General features: G+C 60.5%; 1 protein-coding gene across 4 annotated transcripts; it reads left to right on the forward strand.

The window, feature by feature from the left end:
* Nucleotides 1-1,931: 1,931 nt before the first annotated feature.
* On the forward strand, nt 1,932-16,985 carry LOC103306213 (rho guanine nucleotide exchange factor 19-like). 4 transcript variants are annotated; one of them, XM_008169879.4, is made up of 13 exons: nt 1,932-2,054; nt 2,683-2,963; nt 3,999-4,263; nt 5,836-5,912; nt 6,935-7,179; nt 8,665-8,825; nt 8,994-9,146; nt 10,085-10,214; nt 10,846-10,920; nt 12,335-12,427; nt 13,145-13,305; nt 13,800-13,961; nt 14,708-16,983. In XM_008169879.4, exons 2-13 carry the CDS (start codon nt 2,699-2,701, stop codon nt 14,805-14,807), a joined length of 1,887 nt encoding a protein of 628 aa, XP_008168101.4. In that variant the 5' UTR covers nt 1,932-2,054; nt 2,683-2,698; the 3' UTR covers nt 14,808-16,983. The 4 variants fall into 4 exon arrangements, with proteins under 4 accessions (XP_008168101.4, XP_065431246.1, XP_065431243.1 ...); XM_065575174.1 differs by having other exon boundaries at nt 2,047-2,139; nt 6,935-7,122; nt 14,708-16,985; XM_065575171.1 differs by having other exon boundaries at nt 2,049-2,139.
* The last annotated feature ends 7,150 nt before the right edge of the window (nt 16,986-24,135 follow it).

Consider the following 24,135-nt stretch of genomic DNA (forward strand, 5'->3'; position numbering starts at 1 on the left):
GAATTCAGCAGAGAATTACACACACACACACACACACACACACAACCCCCCCCCCCCCCCAGGCGAGTATAGTCACAAAATCATTCACAAGCAGATCAACAGTGTTAATAAAATCCATTCCATGCTCTTCTTACTACGTTCTGCTCCACACCAGAAGCAACTGCACCAGGATGCTGTCATCATCAGAAGGGTGCCCCCTGCTCTTTGGGAAGGGCGCTCGGTACAGGGCAGCCCAGCCTGGCTGGGGTTGGTTAATTTCAGCAGAGCATCCCTTTCTTGCCACCCCGGATTTGAGCCGATGGGTGAGTGAAAGGCAGAGCCCAGAGCCGGGGGGCAGGGGGCATTCACCTGAGCGTGGCGCTGCAGAGAGCCAAGAAAGTAGATTTAAAAACAAAAATCTGCTAGCCGGACCCCTTCCAGGGGTTCATTTCTGAAAAGAGCTGGGCAGCGACCCCCAGGCCAAGCCAGGGGAAGGAGTAAAGGGGAACTGAAGTCAAACCAGCTCCATCTTTGATCTGTAGTAAGTGCTTCATCCCTGGGGGCTCTGTGCCCCTGCTCCATTGGGGCACATGGCCCTGTCTCATCCCCCCTCCACCTTCCATCCGTGTGGCTCTCCTCGCTGGCTAACCTGCCTCCCCCCACCCAGCCCGCTTCATTAGCCGGCTTCCCCTGCATCACAGGTTGTGCTGCCTACTACGGAGCAGCGAGAAAGAGCATCTGGGTAAAAACAAGCCCTGGCACATGTGCTGTTCTCTCCAAAGCACGCCTGGCTCTAGCACCGTATTTAATTAGCCCCCACCAACTTCTTTTCCTCGCCTGCAGATTAGTGAGCTCGGCCCAAGCAGCCCAGGAATGCGACTCCGTCCGAGGACACGCTCAGCTGAGACGTAATGACACGGCCTTGGGGTGCAACAGACCGTAGTAAGAGCACGGACTGGGTTTTAGGAACACTATTTAGCCGCGTGGGACCGATCTGGTGACCACACATATTGGTGACGTCTGTCTCTGAACATCACTCTCGTTGGCAGCGAAAGTCGCTAGATTTGTCACTGGTCACTTGGACACTTATTTTCTCGCTAGGGAACCAAAAAGTCACTAAATCTGGTGACAAAGTCGCTAAGCAACACGGCCGGCGGCACCTGCGCGCTCCGCGCCCTCCTGGGGCCGTGCCCACCGCAACCTGCAGCACGAGCCTAAGGCAAGGGGCGAGACCCAGAGGAGCCCGGGAGGCTGGGAAAGCCCTCGTTCGCATGGGGCAGTCAGCCAGAGGCCAGGGTCATGGTGGGGAGGCAGGGGAGCACTGACTGAGGGGCCTGGCCTATCCCCTCCCTAGCGGAGGCAGCCAGTCCCGGAGATCCCACCTGGGGTCAGTGTCCAGATCCCTGGGGCTCACTCACACAAGGGAGGGATCTCTGCTCCCCTGCTCCATTCTCTCACTCAGCCATTGCCGACTTCCTCCCCCGGGCAGTTCTGCAGGGACAGACGGCAGCGCGAGCCGTGGGGTATCCCCATCATCCTCGGCCCCTCTCCTGCCCCTTCCTCCCACCGATCTCGGAGGGCTTCCCACCCGGGGCTCAGCCCACCCCTGAACAGCCCAGTCTAGGAGGCAAAGCAATTCGTGCAGGCAGCCGGAACAGGGCAGAGCTGGGATGGAGGCCAGCCTCCAGGGTTAATCCCCCAGGGGCTCGGGGCCTCCTGTTTGCAGACCGGCCCTAAGGGAAAGCCTCCACCAGCTCCCCTCCCAAGCTTACAAACCGGGAATGGGCTCGTGCTGGGAGATCTCCCCACGTCCCACCCTTGCCCTAGTGAGGATGGTAAATAGCCCCCACCTGGGGGAGCCAAGGAACCCCCCCGTACTGACCTCATTGCCCCGCTGCCATCTGCTCCATTGGGTGCCAACCAAGGGCAGCCCACGCTTGCTGCCCTTGGCTAATGATGCCCCGGCGCGCTGCCCCTTTAAGGAGCCGCTAACGAGGGAGCCCTGGAGGTTATTTATTTGCAGGTGGGAGGAACGATAGCTTCTTGCTCTCCCTGGCTAGGGGGGGATCCTCCAGGTAAGAGGCTGCTTTAGCCCTAGGAGCTCTGGCCCTGGCCAGGAGCTATTGCCAAGGGCAACATGATGCACCCAGGGCTGAGCAGGTGGGCAGTGGCGTGGCCCTTGCATTGAATCTCCCTGGCCATGGGCGGGAGGGGGCCAGTCCAGCCCAGCCCAGCCCGGAGCAGAGTTCCCCTTGAGTGCTTTGCCCTCGTTTTAGCTGTTTGGCTGGTCCTGATCACAGAGCACCGAGGGGCTTCCTGCCCACGGCCTCCCAGAGGTGAGCTCAGGGTGGGGCATCTACCCCCTAGCTGGATGCTGGCCCGTGGGCCGAGCACAGACCGGTGGCTAGGGCTGCAGAGAGGGCCTGGGCTAGCAGCCTCTGAGCCAGGGAGCCAATGGAGCTGGGGGGCTGAGGCCACCCTGGCCCTCCCAGTGCCACCCAGGGACCTGCCCGGCGAGCCACGGGCCAGCTTATGTGCTTGGTGTTTGGAGTGTGGCGCCTGGTGAGCATGGCACGAGGGCACTTGACCTCTTCGGTGTCCCCAGGAGTCTTTCCGAGTGCCTAGCTGCCGAGAAAGGCCAGCCCCCGAAGTGGGAGCCAGCCGCCCGGCCAGGACTGATCCCCCTTCTCCTCCCTCTGCCAGGCCGCTCGTCGCCCCCATGGATTTCTTCTGCCGGAAGCGCGCGCGGTCAGACTCGCCGCCCAGGGCCGCAGCGCCGGTGAAGAGACACGGCTCCTGCCCGGTGGCCCAGAGACCCCAGCCGGCCAGGCCGGAGAGCCGCCCGGAGCTCTGCCCCTTCCTGGCCGGTCTCTTCCGCCCCAGGAGCGCCAAGGAGGGCCTTTCCGCAGCCCGCAGGGGCAGCTCCCGGGAGCCAGCCTCGACAGCGGAGGAGAAGGTCCCGCTTCTGGGGGACAACCCCAAAGGTCTGTGCACCCGTCTGCCATGGGTGTTCTCCCTCCTTCCCCCGCCCCAGATCAATGCCTCGAGCTCTGCCTCCCTCCGGGCCCGTTTCCAAAATCGTTCCGCTCCCATTGCAGACCAGCGACTCCCACCCATCCCACCCCCGCCTTGGGACCTGTGGGCGGGTGGGGGTGCTGAGCCCCCTTGAAAATCTGACCCGCCTTGTTTGGGTGCTTAAATGGGGGCTGGGCTTGGTTGCTGGCTGCTGTCAGGACCCCGATGCCACCTGGCCTGGATCCCGAGGACCCAGGTGTCCTGCCTCCGTCCACTCTGGCATGGCCCACTCGCCAATAGTTTTCACTGAGATCTGATTGGCAGCAGCCAGGGCCCAGCGCGTGACGGGGGGGGGGGGCTGTGGAGAGACTGGCCCGAGAGTGCTTTGGGGCAGGGGGCTCTGATCCGAGCCCCAGCCCCTTTTCTTGGAGGGCGGGAGTGCCCTGGAGGGGGTGAGTTTCTGTGCCCATAACCGGGACCAGGCAGAGTCCTGGGCCTGATTCCTGCTAACTCTGGAAATTCATCTCAGGCCTGACCCACAGCACCCGCTATTCCACCCTGTCCCCAGCTCTGCCAGTGCCCCTCAGTCCTGTCCCACAGCACCTGCTATTCCAGCTCTGCCAGTGCCCCTCAGGCCTGTCCCACAGCACCCGCTATTCCAGCCCTGCCCCCAGCTCTGCCAGTGCCCCTCAGGCCTGTCCCACAGCCCCACACTGTTGCAGGCGAGTGCTCTCCTGTTATCCAGGTGACGGGTAGGTGGCGTCAGGCTCACCATGCAGAGGCAATTGCCAGGATCTCCAGCTTGCTCTGCCGGCGTCTGGCTCTGATTGGGCCCCGCGAGGCTGGCAGCTCCCTGGGGGTGCCGGTGAGCCCAGCCCAGCGACGATGGGGAGCAGAGGCGGGCACTGGTTTTGTTTTGACGACGTGGCTCTGGTGCAGCGCAGTGCCAGGCCGACCCCTCTGGCCCTGCAGCATCCTCATCCCCTCGCTCCTGCTCTTCCTAGGGGCTGACCTGCCAGGCAGCGCTGTCCCTGCCCCCCTCCGCTGCCAGCCCTCTCCTCCCACCGCCGAGCTGGCGGCCCCCGAGAGCATGGGCCCAGAGGAGCCGGTGGAGGAGCCCCCTAGCTCTGCAGGGCCAACAGGCCCCTCTGGCCTGCTGGAAATGGGGACAAAGCTGCCCATCCCGGTCCCTGGGAGGAAGGTCCTGCATGGCTCCCTGGAAGATCTCTCCAAAGCCACAGCTACACAGATGCCAAGTCTGGAGCGCAGGTAACCCGCCTCCCCCCGGGGAGCTCCCCGCATCACTGCCCTGGGGCTGGGAGGCTGTCTCTTAGTTGCAATGTAACCTGTGCATAGAGAGGGATTCTTGCTTCCTTTTCCTTGAAGCTTCTGGCATATCCATGGCAATACCCAGTAATCATTCCGGGAGGGGTGCAGGGGTTGAATGGGAGGGTACCCAGCGATGCCCTCTAGTTCCCACCACAAACCAAACTCTGCCCATGAAGTGCCTATCTTTGGGCAAATATTTGTAATATGATTTCTAAGTTCTTTGGTGCTTTGAGCATTGATGCTTTATGTGCCATCATTAGGTTTCAGAGTGAATAGCTCCTTGGATTAAGCAGAGGGCTGTTCCTGTCTGGTCTCCTATAGCTGTGGTTCCAGGCTGCCTGCAGGCTTAGTGTGTTGTGCCCCCCTCAGTTCCCATTTTTATAGTTATTGTTGCAGCCAAGGGGCTAGCAGCTTCATTTGGGTTGTAACGAAAGATTTTTCGAGCACAAGAGGCCAGTGACGAGAAAATGGCCTGGCTCTCTGAGCCTCTGCAGACTGGTTCAATTCAACCCCTGCCCAGATCCTTACACTTCCCAGACCCTGAAGCTGGCCTTTCCGGCTGGGACCTATTGCTATAATGGGATGATCCAAACATCTGGAACTCTGGGGACATTTGGGGCAGAGTTGGGGTTTATAATTCAGGCCCGGCTCTGATGATGACCTTATTTCTCTGGTATCTTTCAGAGCAGAAGGATAGCCCGGTGGGTAGACCACTAGCCCAGTACAGGGGAGAGCTGGATTCAAAGCCCTGTCTTGCCACAGGTTTTGTGTGTGACCTTGGGCGAGTCACGTGGCTTCTCTGGGCCTCAGTTTCCCATCTATAAAATGGCCATAAGAGCACTTTCCTTCCTCACAGGGGTGTTGTGAGGATAGATACAATGCAAAGATTGAGGCATGGTCTTACACACCTCCTGTGTGAGAGATAATTAACACTATACATCACCCAATGTGCAGTAACTGTGGAACTCTCTGCCACATGATGTCATCGGGCCCAGAACTTGGCAAGATCCAAAAATGGATTGAATGCTAATATGGATAATGAGAATACCCAGAGTTTCCGTGGTTCAAGGTAACCGTTCTGGAGGGATGTCAAACCTCCCACTTCAGAGTTTTAAGCCAATCTCTAGCTATAAGAAATCAGGAAGAGACCTGATCTGAGGAGCGGACTATTCCACACTGGTTCTCACACCTCCTCTGAAGCAGCTGGTGCTGGCCACTGCCAGAGACAGGACACTGGGCTAAGTGGGCCTTATTTCTGATCCACCTGGCATATTCCTACATACCCATTTTACACCTGTGTACATTGAGGCACAGAGAGGTTTTGATTTGCACAAGGACACAAATGAGTGACAAAGGCCAGCAGGTGGCGCTGTAGGGCATGAGGCAAATCCACCAGCAGGTGGCGCTGTAGGGCATGAGGAAAGAGCCAGAGTTTTGGGGAAAGTTCATGTTTGCTGTAGTATGGGGCTGTCCCGGTGGGACCTGGTTTAAAAGGTTCTTGCTGCCTTTTAGACTGTTCCGCCGAGCACTGGGGAAAGGAGCAAAGGACACGGACAAGTGGAAGAGGGAATCTAAATACGTGCAAACCCGTGAGTACTGACCCGCTCCTTGTGCGATGGCCGCACGGTCCCGGGCATGGCGGGACGGAGGGAAATTTCTAGAAGGGCTTCTGGAGGCTGCTGCCATGAACAAGCCCTAATGCGGGCCACACAATGCTACTTCCACCAGCCCGGCCCTAGCCAGGAAGGGGAAACCGAGTCACTAAACCTTACAAGCCTGTCCCGGAGCAGGCTGTCCCTTTAAGAGCCTACTGAATTGTGCTGTTGCAAAACTGTGATGTCTTTGTCTGTTGTGTGCTGGGCCTCAAATGTCTAAGACCTCTCCTGGGCAGCAGAGGGGAAGCCCACACCCTGCGCTCTCTCCTGGGGACTCCGCTCTTGTTCTTTCTAGTCGGGTTGTTTCCCTTCAGGTAAAATAAGCTGCCGTTGGAGTTACACGCGTCACGCTGAAATCGGAGCCACGAGACACTTTGACACAGCTCTCTATGCACTAAATTCACTCTGAAGAGAGCGAGCTTTTCCTTGCGTGTAGATTGTTTAATGGTCTCTGGCAGTGGGGGGAGAAATGAGAGAACCACGGGGTTAGAAGGGACCGCGAGGGTCAGCTCGTGTAACCCCCTGCCGAGATGCAGGTTTTCTTGTGTCTAAAGCATGACACACAACACACAAACACCTGCAATCTGGTCAGGACTGGTTTGAATTTGCTGAGGGCGTCTCCAAGACCCAAGGGAACAGAGCTGGCTACTCCTTCGACGTCCTTCAGTTCTCCAGCCGTTAAAGGTGAAGGCGGCATGCAGTGACTTCCGTCTGAGTGGGGTACAGGCGCGCATTGGCCAGCCGTGCTTGTGGGGATGCTGTGCCGGGGCCCAGAAATGGCTAAGGCCACCCCGAAGTGCAGGAGAGGGTTTCCCAGTGTCCAGGGCCCTGTGCGGAGCCGGTGGGTTGTGTCACCAGACCTGGGGTTAGATGACTCGTTAAAGGGCGGCAGTTATTCATGACGCGCTCTGGGAAGCCCCTGAGGCTAATGTCACGCTCGTTTCGCTCCCTCCCAGAGCCTCTCTACCAAGACTACTGGCTGAAGCGCCTCAAGGCGGCGGAGCGCAAGCCCAAGGAGCCGGCCTTCCGGGTGGACGCCAGCCTGTCCATCGCTGGCCTCCTCTCCTCCTCCTCCCTGCTCGGCGCCGCCTCACAGCTCTCGTCCCGCGACTACAGCTTCTGCTTCTGGCAGGAGATCCCAGAGGTGAAGAGCAAGCGGCTCCTGGAGGGTCTCACGCCCCAGCAGCACCGCCTGCAGGAGGTAGCGGAGGGCGGCCGCCTCTCGGACTGGGAGGGAGGGAGGGGCTGATGGTTTGATTGCGCGGCTGGCTGGCAAGTAGGGGGCGGACGTTCCCACCCGCCAGAGGCGGGTTCAGTCCAAGCAGAAGCTGCCCCAGCAGAGGTGCCCCCCACGAGGCGAGGGGAGGGACAATGTTCTGCAGAGAGCTGCCATCTGCTGCAGCCAGTCTGATCACTCTGGGGCACCTGCTGCAGTGTGGGGATGGTACCGCAGAGTGGGCAGCGCTGGGGCGGGGGAGGGAGGAGCAGGGTGCCCCCCCGGCCCCAGAGCCAGCAGTTCTGGTCCCTGCCCTGGTGGAAGCAGAAGGGGGGCATGGGACAGTGCTGTGACTGGGCAGTGCCACCTCAGACAAAACGCTGCCCACTTGGGGGTCAGCCAGTAACATGCAACCTTGAAAACGTGCCAGGAGACTGATGGTCTCTATCAGCCTTTGGGACAGAAGCTGGCCTGCGGCTTGCTCTGGGATGTGCGGCTCCCTCTGGTCTCCGGGGCTGGCAGCCTGGCACCCACCCTGCTCTCCTACTCCAAAGGGGGCATTTGCCCCACCTCTGCCTCCAGGACCTTAGGTGTTCCCAGTGCTGTTGCTCTAATAGAAATAGAGCATTGGAGAGCCTGGATTTCAGTGCATTCCCAGCAGGGCTGGCTGCTGACGCCTGGTCTCCTAGCACACGGTGCCACCCTCGCCAGCGGATGGTGCGAAGGCCAAGACTCTAACAGGGTTCGAAAAGGAACTAGATAAGTTCATGGAGGACAGGTCCATCAATGGCTCTTAGCCAGGATGAGCTGGGAATGGGCGACGGGATGGATCACTCGATAATTGCCCTGTTCTGTTCATTCCCTCTGGGGCACCTGGCATTGGCCACTGTCAGAAGACAAGACACTGGGCTAGATGGACCATTGGTCTGAGCCAGTCTGGCCGCTCTTATGTGTCTGCATCAGTTGATTAAGCCGCAGGCCTGGAACCTGGACTCCTGGGTTGTATTCCCGGCTCTGCCCTGGCGCAGCCCTGTGCCGGTGCCCAGTGGGGATGCCAGCTTTGGTTGGATGGATTCCTGGAGACTCCAGGACAATCCATACTGCAGGAGTCCCCAGAGCAAGAGGCCTGTAATGGAAGGGAAGCGCTTCCTGTAGGCGGACCGGGGAAGGGGCATGGCTGAGACGTTCCTCTGTGCCAGCGCACTCTGGCTGCGGGAGCAGCCTACAGGGCTGGCACGGAGCTGCCCAGGCAGCTGTGTCCCTTCCCTGGTGGCTGTGCGCCAGCCTGACTTGGGTACTCATTTGCAAAGTGATTTAGATGCCTGGCTCCCACTGAGTTCAGGGAGGTGTCTAAGTTCCTTTAACCAGCTGGCCGGAGCCCCTTAGTGTGTCCCATGGCGCGGGGGGTTCCCAGGCCCTGCCGGGCTGGCTCTCTCACCCCTGTCTCTTGACGCACGGTCTCCGCTCCAGGCCATGTTTGAGATGATCACGTCGGAGGCCTCCTACCTGCGCAGCCTCTCGGTGGCCACGAGCCACTTTAAGGGATCGCTGGCGCTGCGGGAGACGCTGACCAGGGCCGAGGTGCACCGGCTCTTCTCCAACCTGCAGCAGGTGAAGGACGTCAGTGAAAGGTAACTGCGGCCGGTGGGGAACGCCCAGCGACGCCAGTCCCGGCCTCGCCCAGCGGGGGGTGCTGCAGGGAGGGGGCAGGAGCGCTGGTGTGGAGGGAGTCCCCAGCTACTCCTGCCCGAACCTCGCTCAGTGGCAGGATTCTTTCCCTCGACTCCTGGTCTCTGCAGGTTTCTCCTGGAGCTCGAGGAGCACATGGACAAGGACGTCTTCCTGGCGGGGCTGGGGGCCGTGGTTCTGAAGCACTGCCCCGCCTTCCACAGGGTCTACATCCCCTACGTCACCAACCAGATGTACCAGGAACAGCTCATGCAGCAGCTGATGTGAGGAGCCGCGGGGGCTCAGGGGGTGCGGTGGGGGGGAATAACCGGGGGCTGCTCATGCCTCAATTGCTCCTCCCCACTGTCTGTGCCCCTTGGAACAGCCCATCTGCCCCTTCCTATGGGGTCACTGAGGCTGAGCCTCAGGAAAACCTTCATGCCAGTGAGAGCTGAGCGTCTGCGGGGCGTCCCCGGGGGATGCTTGGGCTGTTTGGAGCTAGACTGGGGCACTGCCCAGGGGAGTGGCCTGTAGGGGAAACCCCAGTAATGTCCCTTGGGGAGGATTCCATAACTCACTAAGTCTCTCTCTGTTCTCTCCAACTGCTCCATCGTGGAAAGGTGTTTCTGCTGAAAACGGTCACCAATTGTTACACTAAGTGGTTGTCATTAAGTTCCAGAGTTAACACGTTATTTTGATGCCTTAGGGCAGCTGACCCCATTCCCCTGCTTGCATACAGATTTGGGAAGGGACATGCTCCCAGCTGCAGGGTCTCTTTGGGGCTGGAATGGCTAGCAGCTTGCTGGCTCCTGGCCTAGGTGGTGCACAAGGGGTTAATGGGGAGGTCAGGTCCCTCCTGGGCTCAGGCAGGAGAGGTGAGCTGGGGCAGGAATTGATATGGGTCTGCATTTCAGTTTTGCACCTTCCCAGCTTGGGGGAGGATATCCTTCATCTCCACCCCCCACCACCACACCCCACTGCTCGGGAAATCCCAGCATCAGGCCTTGCCCGCACTCAGCCTCTGGCTCTAGTGTAGACACAGCCGGGCCTATCCCACCGGGGTCTCTGGGCAGCGTTTGCCCTGGCGCCTGTAGCCCAGTGAGCGAGGGAAGTCAGGGCCACTCTCCCGGGGTGGTTCTGGCCTCAGGGAAGTCTGGAAATCTACCGGGGTGGTTCTGGCCTCAGGGCCTCTCACCCGCCCCCTTTCCCCCGCACGCTGCAGGCGAGAGAACTGGCGCTTCCGGCAGGTCCTGAGGAAGCTGGAGGAGCAGCCGGTGTGCCAGCGGCAGCCCCTGAAATCCTTCCTGGTGCTGCCCTTCCAGAGGATCACCCGCCTGAAGATCCTGCTGGAGGTGAGGGGCCGGAGCCAGGAGCTGGGATCTCACTCGGGGGTTGGCTGGGGCTGGCCTCCCAAGGATCCTGCCTCAGAGGGGCACAGGCTGCCCCGGCCAGCGTCCTCTAAGCTGCAGCCAGAGCAAAACGCTGGGGTGACGAGGGGGCTTGTGTGCAGGAGGAGAGGGGTAGGGACGGGCAGGGAGAGAGGGGAAGGCTCTGTCCGGGTATGGGGGCTGGGAGGGAGGGGGAAGGGGCTGTAGGGAGTCGGTGGGGGTGGGTGGGAGAGTCTGTAGGGAGTCGGTGGGGGTGGGTGGGAGGGGGAAGGGTCTGTAGGGAGTCGGTGGGGGGGGTGGGAGGGGGAAGGGTCTGTAGGGAGATGGTGGGGGTGGGTGGGAGAGTCTGTAGGGAGATGATTGGGGTGGGAGGGGGAAGGGTCTGTAGGGAGATGGTGGGAGGGCAGGCAGGAGGGAGGGAGGGGAAAGGGTCTGTAGGGAGATGATGCGGGGTGGGAGGGGGAAGGGTCTGTAGGGAGATGGTGGGGGGGGCAGGCGGGAGGGAGGGAGGGGGAAGGGTCTGTAGGGAGATGATGGGGTGGGATGGAGACGCCCTCCCATGACAGATCCTCCTTCTCTCCCCTCTGCCCCACAGAACATCCTGAAGCTGGCCCCGACGGGCTCCGAGCTGGCCAGCTCCATCGGCGCGGCCCTGACGGCAGTGGGAGAGGTAAGGGCACCATTGGGTGCTTGTGGGAGGCAGCCCCAGGCTGGCTGTGTCGGTCCCCGCGCCGTAGCAGTCCCCACGCCGCCTGCCTTGACCCGCCGTTGGCGCCCCAGCAGCCCTGCGAGGCAGCATGCGGAGATGGGCTACGCTCGGGGGCCCTCGTTCCTCGGCTCCCTGGCGGAGCTGGGCGAAGCGGCAGGAGAAGGTTCTGGTCGGAGTCTGTTCCTGGTTCTCTGCTCGTCCCGGCCCACGAGCTCGCTCCGCCCGGTGCGGACTCAGCCCCCGACCGCTTCCCACACGTGCTGCGTCCTGCTGGCCTCTGCTCAGCCACCCGCTGCCTTTCGTGCTTTGAAAACCTCTGGCATCGGGCGCCTGTCTCTCGGCGTTCCCGCCCCCCAGACCTGAGCCATCTGGCCAGCATGCTCCGGCCGAACGGTTTCCTTCCCCAAGGGAGGCCAGAATGCAGAACGTCCAGGGTCTCACGTTCCCAGGCTCTGGGGAGCCCAAAAGGTGACTGGATGGGGGCAATAAAACAGGTGTGGGCCATTTTATGCCGCTGGGAATGCCTGGAAGGTGTGTTTAAATAGGGATTTTTCCTGCTTTGCTAGTGTGGTAATAGTCCATCTTCTCTTCCCTGACTTCCCCGGAGCCCTCCAGCGAGGGGGTGAGCTGGAGCATCCTCCTCTATTAATTGGGGGCCTGGGTTGAATCTTTAACAAGTGCTTTTCTCCCAACTGTTTCTCGGGCCTTTGAATTAATTGTGTTCACAAACAGCCAGAGTTTAAAAACAAAAGTCCCTTCCCGTCTGAATGAATCAGGCTTCGCTTCCTTGTCCTCAGACTCGCGCCGGTTCTCCCCGGAGTCTTCCCCAGGAGTAACGGGGAAGGCAGGAGTTGGGATTTCTTACCTAGAACCCGCAGAAGCACTAGGATGAAAAGAATCCTCCGTCCCCACTCCAGATGTTCTAGCCGAGGTCTGCTCCCCGGTCAGAACATCACCTGTGCCAGGGCCCTGGGGTGACAGCATCCCAGGGGGTCTCTGCAGGGTGGGACACCTGAATGTCTGAGCCTCTGTCCCCGGCACCCAGGGACCTAATGCAACACCCCACAGCCCATCCCGAACCTGGCTGGTGGCACCCTGGGGCGAGTGAGAACTAGGGCAAAGCCTGGGCACCCGCAGCAGAGCCTGGGCCAGGAGGTGCCGTGTGCACCTGACTCTCCAATCTTCGGCGGGAGCAGGGAAATGTCCCATAATGCCCCAGACCAGCAGTGTCTTTCCCGTCCCCTGGGGTGCGCCGAGTGTCCTGGATTCCCTGGTCTCTGCCCCCTCCGGTAGGTGGCAGGGGGTGGGGGGAGCCCTGGCCAGACAGCCCAGCTCCCCCCCTGCAGGCCCTGCAGCTTCCCTTGCCCTTCCTCAGATCGTGTCGGCCTGCAACGAGAACGTGCGGCACATGAAGCAGACGGAGGAGCTGGTGCTGCTGGAGAAGCAAGTCGAGTTCGTAAAGACGAAGGTGAGGCCTGGCTCTGCGCTGGGGTGGCTCTTGGTGATCCAGCCCCACAGCGGGGGCATGTGGGGGGAGGGCTGTGGGGCTGGGTTGGGACATGGGGGAGGATGCTGGAGTGGGTGGGGCGGGACATGGGGGGCTAGAGGGCTGGGACATGGGGGAGGATGCTGGAGTGGGTGGGGCGGGACATGGGGGGCTAGAGGGCTGGGACATGGGGGAGGATGCTGGAGTGGGTGGGGCGGGACATGGGGGGCTAGAGGGCTGGGACATGGGGGAGGATGCTGGAGTGGGTGGGGCAGGACATGGGGGGCTAGAGAGCTGGGACACCGAGGGTGTGGGGGGGCTGGATTGGGCCATGGGGGAGGATGCTGAAGTGGGTGGGACATGGGGGGCTAGGGGGATGGGACACCGGGGGGGCTGGGTTGGGACATGGAGGAGGATGCTGGAGTGGGTGGGGCGGGAGATGGGGTGTGTGTGTGGGGGGGGCTAGAGTGATGCGTGCAATCCAGTGAATTGCAGTGCCATGATCACACCTCTCGGAGCTGAGCGCCCCGTGGGATCTCCTGCCTCCCAGGCTGGACCTGGGTCCGTTGCAGGCGGTGCCCTGCAGGGATCCAATAGGGGGCGCTGGTGCGTGGCTCAGGCCGGCACCGATCCTGCCCCTCAAGGCAGCGCGGTGACTGTCTCTGCGCAAGGTGATCTGTGTCTCTCTCTCCCCCCCAGTCCATCCCGCTCATCAGCCGGGGCCGCTGGCTGGTCAGGGCGGGGGAGTTCTCCCAGGTCCTCATCCAGGAGGTGGGCGTGGGGTACAGACCCCGCCTGAGCACCAAGCCCATCCACCTGCACCTCCTCAGCGACCTGCTGCTTTTGTCCCGCCGGAGGGAGTAAGTCTGTGGGGCGCCCGGGCTCTCCCCTCTGCACCCTGGGGGCCAAGGCACTAAAACCTCCCGGGTGGGGGGTGCATCAACCTGCTGCTCCCGTGCCCACCGCGTGTCAGGGTGCCCGCCTGCCATTCCCCTCCAGTGTCCTGCTGGATCCAGCTGGCAGGGAGAGCCATCGGGGGGGTGCATTGTCTCCAGCCCTAGGAGAAGGAGTGGGTAGTGGGGCAGGGTGGGATGGGTACGGTGGCAGTGCCCATATCCTAGAATCATAGAATATCAGGGTTGGAAGGGACCTCAGGAGGGATATAGTCCAACCCCCTGCTCAAAGCGCTCTCTCGAGGGGGAAAGCTGGAGGTCCCAGGTGGGGATGCCCCGTCTGTGGGTACGGGATCTCGTGGCCTATTGCGGGAAGCCAGGAGCTGGGCGTTCGGGGTGGGGGGGGGGCTCCGTCACCCAGCTCCACCCCACGAACCCCACCCTTCATGCTTCACCCTCAGCGACGGCAGGTTTTCCGTCAAGGATTACGCCCAGACCTGCCACGTCAGAGTGGAGCTCCTCAGAGCCAAGCCACTGGGGCTCCCTGACACGGCCTTCCTCCTGTGCCTCTCCCACAACCACCGCGGGGTCAGCGCCGAATTCATCATCAAAGCAGCCAGCGAGTGAGTGCGGCGCTCCCACTCAGGGAGACTGGCTGCGGGTGGCGGGCTGGGAGGTGGGTTCCTTGGCTGGCTGTGGGTGACCGTGTGGGGCTGCTGCAAACCCAAAGCCGTGCTGGCTGTGGAGGGGGCGTTGGGCTTGCCAAGATGGCACCATTGGGTGGAAGGGGGTTCTGCAGGAGATGTGCCAAGCCGTAAGTTGCTAGCAACTGAACATCTGGGGAGTGTCGTAGCCTGGTTTCTCCGCATGCCGCTTTGGGGATCTTGGTGGAGGCCTCGAGGGGAAGGTGCAAGGGCTCGCAGACCCTCTCCCTGGCGAGACGGCTCTGGGTGTGGGGGGGGGCTGGGAGCAGCCGGCTTGGTGGGGAGGAAGGTACGTACCTGCTGCCCTAGGTGCAGCGTGAGGGGAACACGCAGCCAGAGTGCACAGGTGGGGACCGTGGCAAGGACCTGCCAACCCAGGCCCTCCATCCCCTGGGGGTACCTGGGAAAACAGGAGCCCTGCAGTGTGTCCTGAGGCCAGTGTATCCAGCTCTGACAGACCCCACAAATGTCCTGCTCCCAGCCCCCTCCTGTGAGATCTCAGGGGCCATGAATTGGTGGGAGGTGTGGTGGGGTCTGAGTGGGCCACAGGGGGGAGGAAGAGGAGGATGGCGCTAGGGGAGGGAGACAGTAGGAATGCCCAGCCCTAGGGGGTGTGGATTACAGGGGCTTGGCGTGTGACCCTTCTTCTGTCCGACCTCTCCTAGGGCCCAGAGGCAGGAGTGGATCTCGCTGATAACCAGCCAGGCGTCCCCTCGGCCTGCGGGTGTGATCAAAGCCCTGAGAGATGCCTGCGCTGGTCTCTGACTCACCGGGGCCCAGGCCAGCTGGACTCCATGCTTGGCCTTTCCTCTTCCCATCCCTGGCTGCTCTCCCAGAGGACGACCTCCCGCGAGCTGCACAAGGGGGCCTGCAGCCCCTCGTCTCTTTGGAGCCCTGTCCGGGGCCATCTGTTCTTCACGGGCCTGGGAGCTCGGCTGGGGGACCTGCTGCACCAGACTCAGCTGTGGGGCGGGGAGAGGCGGTGCACAGGGTGGCAAGCTGCTCTCTATGAAAGCCATACGCTCCTAGAAGCAAGGCAGGGCTGGGGTCGGGAGCCGATCTGTGTGTGTTTCTGGGGGATCTGCCCAAGTGGGGTCCCCCGACAGGCCCCAGTGAGAGGGGTACTGATTCCCAGCTAGGTGCCCAAGGAGCGCCAAGCCTTGACGTGCGTCAGGCCAGTAGAGTGTTCTGGGGGGCAGGGGGCGGGGGGCAAGGCCCTTTGCCAAGAAACCCTTTGGAAACCAGCCTGGGGTCTGAGCCAGAAGCCGGGCTCTGGCCCTCGCCCTGTGGGGGAGCCAGTGGGAAACACGAGATGGTAGCAAGTACTAAGTGCTTGTGTCTGTCAAGTGAGATCCCGGCTTCTCCATGAAATCTCCGGTTCTTGTGTTAGGCGGGCTCTTTGATCTGACTGTAACAGCCCTTGAGAAGCCAAAAGCTCCCCAAATCGCCCAGCCAAGGGGAGGATGCTGCCCACTGCCTCTTTGGGGGGAGGGTGTCCCCTCCATGTGCCTATTGCAGAGGACACGATCCTGCGGAGGGCGCTCTGGGGGAGCTGGTCTCTCCATTGCTATAGCTGCCTGGCAGGATATTCGCGCTTCGGTCACTGAACGTCCCCTTTCCCTTTGGTTTATTTTTGCAAACAGCGCTTGTAGGTTCCCCCTGACTCAGGCTCATTTGGAATTGCGCAGGGGGTGGGGGGTGATTCCCACGGAGGCCGTGCTGGCTGACCCAAGCAGTGTCTTGGGTCCTGGTCTGGATGGGGCCATGGCGTGGGTTGGTGCTATTGGCACTAACCCCAGAGGCAGCTATGCAAATAGCCCCGGCCATGTTCCCGGCCTGGATTGATCCAGGACAGGGGGCTCGCTCCAGAAGCACCGAGACCTGGCGCGTGGGTCCAGCTCTCTGCACTTGGGGGTGGTTGATGGGGGATTTTCATTAGCTGTGGTTCTAAATAGGGCTCCCGGGAGAGGCAGCTGAGGGTACGAGCCACCTGTCTGGTGTCTCCTGCCCGGCCTCAGACCTGCTGGCCTTAGTGGGGGCTGGTTCTCCAAGCTGATCTCTCCCCAGCTCGGCCGGGTGTCGGTGCCCCTCAGCCCCCGCAGGGCCGGGAAGCGAGAGGTGTCGTCTGCATCTCCCCACCAGCTGGGCAATTAGCAGATCCTGGGGGATGTTTGTTGGCCCAGCTGGGCAGGACGTGCCTGGCTGGAGAGCTGCAGGGGGCCACTGCTCAGAGATGGGTCGGGAGGGCTGGTGGCTGGGGATGGAAGACTGAAGGAGGCTGGGGTGCTGTCCCCCTGCAAAGCCCCACAAATCACAGCTATGCTGAGTGGTCGATCTGGGCGCCGCTGACGGAAGAGAAGGTGCTTGGCTGGGGGGTGTTAGCTGGGGAGGGGTCTTGATCCAGACCTTGGGGCCTGCTGCCCAGCCTCAGGTGGAGGGGTTGAGGTCTCAACCCCTCCGAGTCCAGCTGTGCCCTGCGTGTGGGGCAGCTCTCCTGGGATCGCTAGGGAGGCAAGGGGCGCTGTGTCTGATCCTGGCATAGGGGAGAGGGCCCAGCTGGGCTCTAGCCACACGCGATGTCTGAAGGGCTCACGCTTGTCAAAGTCTCTTGTTCTGAAATAAATCTTGACCTTGTCTTAAGGACTCGCCCTGCTCTTGTGTCTGCGGCAGCGTCCTTCTGGGGGGGACACGGCCCCTTAACCTGCAGGCTGCCAGGCCACACGTTTCCAGCAAAACTTGATTTAAAACGAGGCACCAAGGGCCAAGCTTTGGCCATGGGCTGGTCTGTAGCTGCTGATTCTCTCCCCCTGCTGGGACCAGCAACGGCATCTGCATGAAAAATGAGATTCTGGCAGGTGGAGGGTTAGCTACTCCAACAGCTCATCCCTGGGGACTGGCGAGTGACTGAGGCTTTCTCCGCGGCGCATTATCTGCTCCTCCAGGTAAGGACTAAGCCAGGGATCGGCAACCTTAGGCACACGCTGGAAGCGGCGGCCATCGCATCCCTCGGCCAGCGCCGCTTCTCACAGCCCCCATTGGCTTGGAGCCGTGAACCGCGGCCAGTGGGAGCCGCGATCAGCCGAACCTGCGGACGCGGCAGGTAAACAAACTGGCCCGGCCCCCAGGGTGCTTACCCTGGCGAGCCATGTGCCAAAGGGTGCCAACCCCTGGACTAAGCTGAGCTCCCAGAACCTAGGGTCTGAGTGCATCTCTTCCCCGTTCCTCGTCCCTCCCCAAATGCCTTGGCTTAGAGGAAGTGCCCCTCTCTTGAGGGGCGAGGCTGGGACTGGAGATGGGGACATCCTGACTCCGCCACAGCCTCTCGGAGCCCTTGGGCAAGTCACTTAGTCACTCTGGGCCTCACTGTCCCTCAGCTGGAAGTGACCATCCCTGTGTGGTTAGACTGTAAGCGCCTTGGGGCAGGGATTCTTAAGCCAGCGCGTCTCTCGCTCTGTATGTACAGCGCCAAGCAGGGCCGGTACAAGGAAGTTTTGCCCCCTAGGCGAAACTTCCACCTTGTGTCCCCCTCCAGCACTGCAGCTGCGCACGTGCCCCACCCCCAGCAGCTGTGCGGCAGCTCCCCACCCCAGCTCACCTCTACTATGCCCCCTCCCCGAGCATGCCACTGCTCCACTTTTCCCACCTCCCAGGCTTGTGGTGCCAATCAGCTGTTTGGTGCTGCAAGCCTGGGAGGGGGGAGAATTAGAGCAGGTGCGGTGTGCTAGGGGAGGAGGCGGAGCAGAGGTGAGCTGGGGTGGGGAGCTGCCACGGGAGGGGGGAAATTGGGGGCACAACTTTTTGGCGCCCCCAAATCTTGGCGCCCTAGGCAACCGCCTAGTTCGCCTTAATGCTAGCACCGGCCCTGACGTCAAGCACAGCGGGGCCCTGATCTTGGGTGCGGCCCCAGGGCATCACCCGAATACAATCAATAACTGGTTAAAAAGAACTATGGGCCTAAGCGCTGGGGGCAGGGAATCCAGTTTTCTAAACGGGCAGTCTGGAGGAGGGCTGAGCCATCCTAGCAATAGCGAAGTGGAAAGTTTTTCAAGGGCTGAACAATTTGATGCTGGCACCGGATTCCAAGTTGTGAGATGGGCCCTTGAACTTCGTCCCCTCTGGGCCCTACACCTGTAGGCGGGGTTGCCTCATGCACCCTGTCAATTGATGTTGGCAAGCAAAGCTCTGGCAAAGAGCCCTGCCCCTGGCACGTGCCCACTCTGTGTGGGGCAGAGATCCCTCTCGGAGTCACCAGTCTGTGCCCGGCAGGCTGGGATGGATGGAGCTGTGGCTGGGGGTGGGGAGGGAATGCACTCTCCATTCAGTGCATGCTGTTTCCTGTGAGTTTGTATCTTTTGGGTGGGTGTGTGTGTGGGGGGGAGAGGGGGGAGGGGGGAGGAGTTGGAAGATCCTTGATCTCCCTCCACCCAGCACCTCCTATTTCTGTGACTAGGAGCCCAGCTGTCAGGACTGCCAGGCACTAGACCCCTCGTTCCGGACACCAGGGGGCAGCAGAGCTCTGAGTCTGGCTCCCTGGCCTTAGGCCGGCCCTGTGCCCGTCTTCTCACCCCACAGCAGCCTCTGGGCAGGGAAACTGAGTCACGGGGCCAGGCCTAGCACATCGCTCCCTCGGGGCTGCTTCCCAGGCCCGGCTGGGGTCCCAGACTGCAGTGTGGGATGGGCCATGACAGGCGTTGTTTTAGGGGTACGTACCTTCCCACGGAGGGGGGTAGTGACTGGAGGACGTGGCCCCCATGCTCAGTGTCTATTAACTTGCATTGCAGTGGTGTCCCAGCTGCAGCCCTGGCCCAAGCCCTCATTGCGCTAGGGGCTGTACGAACCCACAGCAGAAAGGACATCGCTGCTGCGGGAGCTGACAGCCCACGAGCCCAGCGGCACGAGGCGAGAATGAGCAGGCAGTGCTCTCGGCACACCAGCTGTCTGAGCATTGGCACGTTTTCTGTCACCCAGCCCCAGGGGGGTTGGCTGGAGGGACAGCACACCCTGGGGTGGTGCGGCCGTTCCCAGGGGGCCTCCAGTGCATGGGGGTCAGCTCAGGTGCCTCCCTGCAGCCCTGGGAGCCTGTTCAGCGGGGATGATTTTAAAACCAGTTCTGGGGGGACTGGTGGGTGGCTCCAGCCTGCCCCCTCGACTGCGAGATGCATTGGGGAGAGGGCTTCTTTCCCCTGAGACCTTAAAGCAAAACTCCCTTTGATGCCACCGGGAACAGGATCAGGCCTTCACAGCACAGTCCTGGGTGGGCTTCAGCCCTTATGGCCCATGTCATTCTCCTTCCAGAGATTTCTCCCCTGTTGGGCTGAGCCCTGTGTGCTGGGTGGGTAACTGTGCTCCACCCCAGAGATGGCTGCAGAGAAGTGAAATAGCAGCTCCCATGAGTGGTTGGTTAATGAACAGGGTCCTTCTCATGCCATTTAAAATGGTGATCCTGGCTTTTTCACCCCCTGCCAACCACAGGCAGGGGGCAAAACTGCCCTGGAGGTGTGGTGGGCGCGTGTTGTCTAATTCTAGCGGCCTGCTGTTTTCCCTGGACGGTCAGGTGCTGCAACCTCTGCTCTTCATCTTCCTTGTCCTCGATGTACCTTGGCCTGGGCTATGGCCCCTCTTCCCCACCCTCTAAAATGTGATTCCAGCCCAAATTTTCAGGAGTCAGGCCCCTCAAAACACACAGGAATGGCAAAACGACCCCAGCAGATGTTGAAAAGCTCAGTGGGGGATGGTGGTTCTTATTCTTTGTATAACACGTGACTCACCGTTAAACCAGGAGCATTGGCCAGGGCTGCCCTGTTTCTGTGTCACTCCCCGTTCTGCTTCCGGGCCAGCTAGCCTTTGATTTCAGATCAAGGGAAAAAACCGCGGAAGAGTTCCCAGGCGTGAGAGCATGGGGTTTGCAGGGTCTTGGCCGCTCCAGTCTGTGCTGCACTAAACACACAGCGGCTGCTGTCTCGCCACAGGCCGAGGAGTTAGAGGCGGGAAGGCGTGGTACCCAGAGAGCAAAGGCAGCGTTGTTTCCTGGCTCCATCCACCCCACTTCAGCGTCAGCACCACCTCCCAGGAATAAGGGACGCTATAGGACCATCAGTCCCTAGGAGTCCCATAGGCAGGTACTACTCATTCATCCTGGAAGCAGGACTCCATGCCCAGGGTGATGCTCTGCCCATCTCTCTCCTCCATCCCCAGTGCGGTTTAGCAGGAAGAAGCATGTAATGCTGAGAGAATAGCTCGCTCGCTCTTATGATCAGTAGCATTATCCCCATATTACAGGTGGGGAAACTGAGGCAGGGGGTGGTGAAATGCCTTGCCCAAAGGTCAGTGGCAAAGCAGGGCTAGAAGCCAGCTCTCCCCTCCATGTACTATCCACTAGGCCCCTGCAAGCTCCTCAGAACCGAGGCCCTTGGCTTGTGCTTGGTGCTGTACACACATCTCTCCTGACACCCCGTGGTTTCCATCGCAGCAGAGACCCCCCTCGGTTCCCACCCAGAGGCTGGGCTGCAGTGGGCCAGTCTTGTCTGTGGGTCGCGGTTCAAGCCCAGGTGTTGCTGGAGCCCAGGGCTGCGTGTGCTGGCTGGCTCGGGAACTGCGGCTCCGGAATCCAACCTCCCCTCCTGCCCGTCCCCCTAGCAAGCTGCATGCTGGGCTCTAGCGCTCCTTCACTGCCTGGGCCGGGCCGGGCCGCCTGCCTGCTGGGGCTGCCGGTTTTGACCTGCGAGTTGCCCTCAGCTGATCCATCAGTGCAGCCTCTGATAGGTCGATTCCAGGAGCCTGTGCAAGAAACCCCCTAGTGGGCAGTTCTGGAATAACCGGCTCCTAGGGCAAGCTCCTTCCTGACCCCCATTAGCAGAGGGCCCGGCTGCTGCCCTGAAGGCATTTGTACAGCCCTTGGGGGTGATTTAATTCTTACTATTAAAACCCTCAAACCTCTTGTTCTCCATAGAAATATCCCACCCTGCTAAGCTCTTGGCCTCCAGCCTGCCTTGTGGCAGTGAGTTCCACAAGCTAAATGGGTCCCCACCCATCTTCGGAGAGGGCAGGGGATATTTTTGCTCTCCGGGAGCCAGGAATCTGATCCAGAATCCTATGGGGAATGGCTGGTCTGCCTGCAGCCTGGTGGCCTTTTAGCAAAGCCTCCCTGAGGAAACTGCCTTTCTTTCCCACAAGGGAGGGGGAGCCTACGTAAGGAGACCTGGGCAGGCCTGCTCTGGAATTACCCTTGCAGGCAGGGGGGTCTCTGGTGCAGCCGATAGATCGTATGGCTGCTCCCACCAAGTGGGCAGTGGGTGTTTCCATCGGGCTGGTTCCTGAGATCTCGGCAGTGACGCTTCGAGCCCCGTACAGGCGGGTGGGTTTATGCTCTCAGCAGGCAGAGCTGAGTTAGTCCCATTTCACAGATGGGGAAGTGAGGCCCGGGCTAGTTTAAATGACTCACCCGAGGTCACAGAGTCGGTAGCAGAGCCGGGAATTGACCCCTTCACCCTGCCATCCTTTGAAGTAGTGTCATACACTGTCGTCATCTCCCATCCTGCCCCATTCCCACCTTACGTAACCTTGCCGTTCCCACACCCACAGCTCTCTCCCTCTGCTAATTACCTGGCGTTTGCAGGCTGCTGTGTGACTAACTGAGGCAGCAAGGGGGTGGAGCCTGGTGCTTGTCTGGCTCCTGAGAGTGGCGGTCCTCTATGGCCCCTGTAGGTGGCGCTCTCGTGCACGATCATTTATACGGGGCCATGGGACTTCACGGCATCCCTGTCTGGAATGATGCTCAGGGGGATGCGGGGAGAGGCACGATCCTGGTGACTGGAGCGTCGTGGTCCCTTGGAAAAGCAAAGCTGTAAAACGGGCCTGGTGCAAGACGGCGGCGTATGGCTTGGCCGGGACCTGGCTGATGTGAGGTTCTAGGGTGGGGCGAGGGCTGTGACCTTTGGGGACCTTGCCCTGCAACAGCAAGGCCGCCGGGCAGCTTTGCCCATGTGATGGTGGGGAGGAGCGGAGAGCGTGACATTCACAGGGGAGGCGAGGCGGTCATTTGGCTTTGGTGTACTGTGCCTTTAAATATGGAGGCTTCATCCTGCCTGCTGCCATTTTTGCAAATTCTTTCACATGCCACATGGCAGAGTGAGGTGCACACGCTGCGCTCGCCCCGGCTGGCAGCTCGGCTGAGGCACAAAGCTTAGCTTTGAACGCCCACTCCGCTGGGCTCTGGGCCTCACCCGTCCCTGTCAGCCGGCCACCTGCATTGGTGTCCCGTGCGCAGCATTACTGACACACAGTGTTCCAAAAGTCAGGAGTCAGGCCCCGACGTGCTCATGAGATTTGTGGAGCTATGTTTGTAGAAGATTATAAGTTAGAGACACTACCTCATAAGGGACAGTATTATGAACATAGGAATTTGATGATGTGCCCTGGAGGCAGGGGTTGGGAACACCGCCTGGCTGTGTGCAGCGGCTCACTCCAGAGGCCCACCAGTTTGTTTTATTAAAGTTTTATTCCTTTCTCGTTCACTGGTTTATTATTGAATTAACCCCAAGATCGTTACATGGTGTCAGCAGTGGGATTTGACCCCACGCCTCCATACGAAGACCACAACTTGAGTCTGTCATGCACCCCGAGATTGGCTCTGGAAATGATGGGATTTTTAAAAGTGAGCGGTTCTTATTTGTCTTCTGTTTTTTTGAGCTTTTAAGGTTCAGCTTTCCAAGTTTTCCTTTGCAGACACCAGGGCTTAAAAAGGAAAGCTGAGTGGCTCGGCTGATCACGTGACTCCGGGAGCTGCGGCTGTACGAAAACCCCTGAATTAGTGCAAGACTCCTGAGAAAATGGTGAGAGTCGCCCAGGCTGACTTTCTGCAGGCTGCCCCTGCTACTGTAACTCACTGGTGTTAGCCACCCCCAGGCTCAGTCCATAGAGGATATGAGTCAGTTACAGCCCCACGTAAGGATTCTTGGCGTCTTAGCTCATGCTTTTGGCTCTGGGGACCCCTGCGTCAGTTCCCGCTATAGGGGCCGTCACACCATTGTTATTCATGGAGCACCTGGGCCCTGCTGGGTGTGGATAGAAGGAGGAGGAGAAAGCAATCAGCGCCACGCTCCAGGAGTTGATCATCTAGCAGCCGACCCAGGGCTGGTTCGGCAAAGGCCAGCTGCTGCAGGTGGGTGGGGCAGGGCTCCGTGCCGCTGATGGGCAGCTGGGCTCCCGGCTCGGGGCTGGGAGCAGAAAGCATCTTTCTCGCGCGGCAAGTCCTGTCCCCCACTGATTATCGGACCAAGCGTCTCCCTGGCTGTGGGGGCTGGAATGCAGACAGCCCCCCCACCCCGTGTGCCAGGGCTGGGGGGAAGGGCAGCTGGGGGGCTGCTTTTGATTAGCAGGAGGTAGCTTCCCTAGGCGTGTGTCCGTCCCCTGCGCCTGGCTTATCCCTCGGTGACACATGATGGGGGGCCTGGCCTCTCCTCGCAGCCCTGGACTCTGCAGAAAGGCCAGGTCCGTGCCAGACCTCGGGATCAGAACCTTCCAGGCTTGGAGCTAGGGAGCCCCCTGGATCCATAATTTCCATGCCCCCTTTCTGTGGGGCAATGCCGGCGGTCCGGGCGGGTGCCCGCTCCGGGGCTCAGACAGCAGACAGGCTGCACACCTCTCCAACGGGTGAGTGTAACAGTCCGGCTGCAGGGATGATATTGGCAAGGGGCTTCCCACATGCTCATCTTCAAGCCACAGGCAGCTGCAGGGGGCAAGTTAATAACTAGCCCACTGTGTTGCCCTTTCCAGCTGCCCATCTCCGAGTGTTTTACTGACCAGTCCAGCGATCCCACCTGTCTCTTCTTGTCAGGCAGGGTGGAAGTAGTATTACTAAAATGCATGATTGGCAATTGCAGGCCCCAACCAACATTAGGGCCCTCTTGCGCTAGGCGCTGTACATATCATAGCGAGAGACAGCCCCTGCCTTCATGTGCTTATAATTATTATCCCCATTTTACAGATGAGGAAACTAAGGAACAGAGACATTAGGCCCAGGTCCTCGAAGGTAGTTAGGCTCCGAACTCCCACTGATTCCAATGGAAATTGAGCCTAAATACTATGAGGCTCT

Source organism: Chrysemys picta, chromosome 21, assembly GCF_011386835.1.
Source record: "Chrysemys picta bellii isolate R12L10 chromosome 21, ASM1138683v2, whole genome shotgun sequence".
Classification (NCBI taxonomy): Eukaryota; Metazoa; Chordata; order Testudines; family Emydidae; genus Chrysemys; species Chrysemys picta.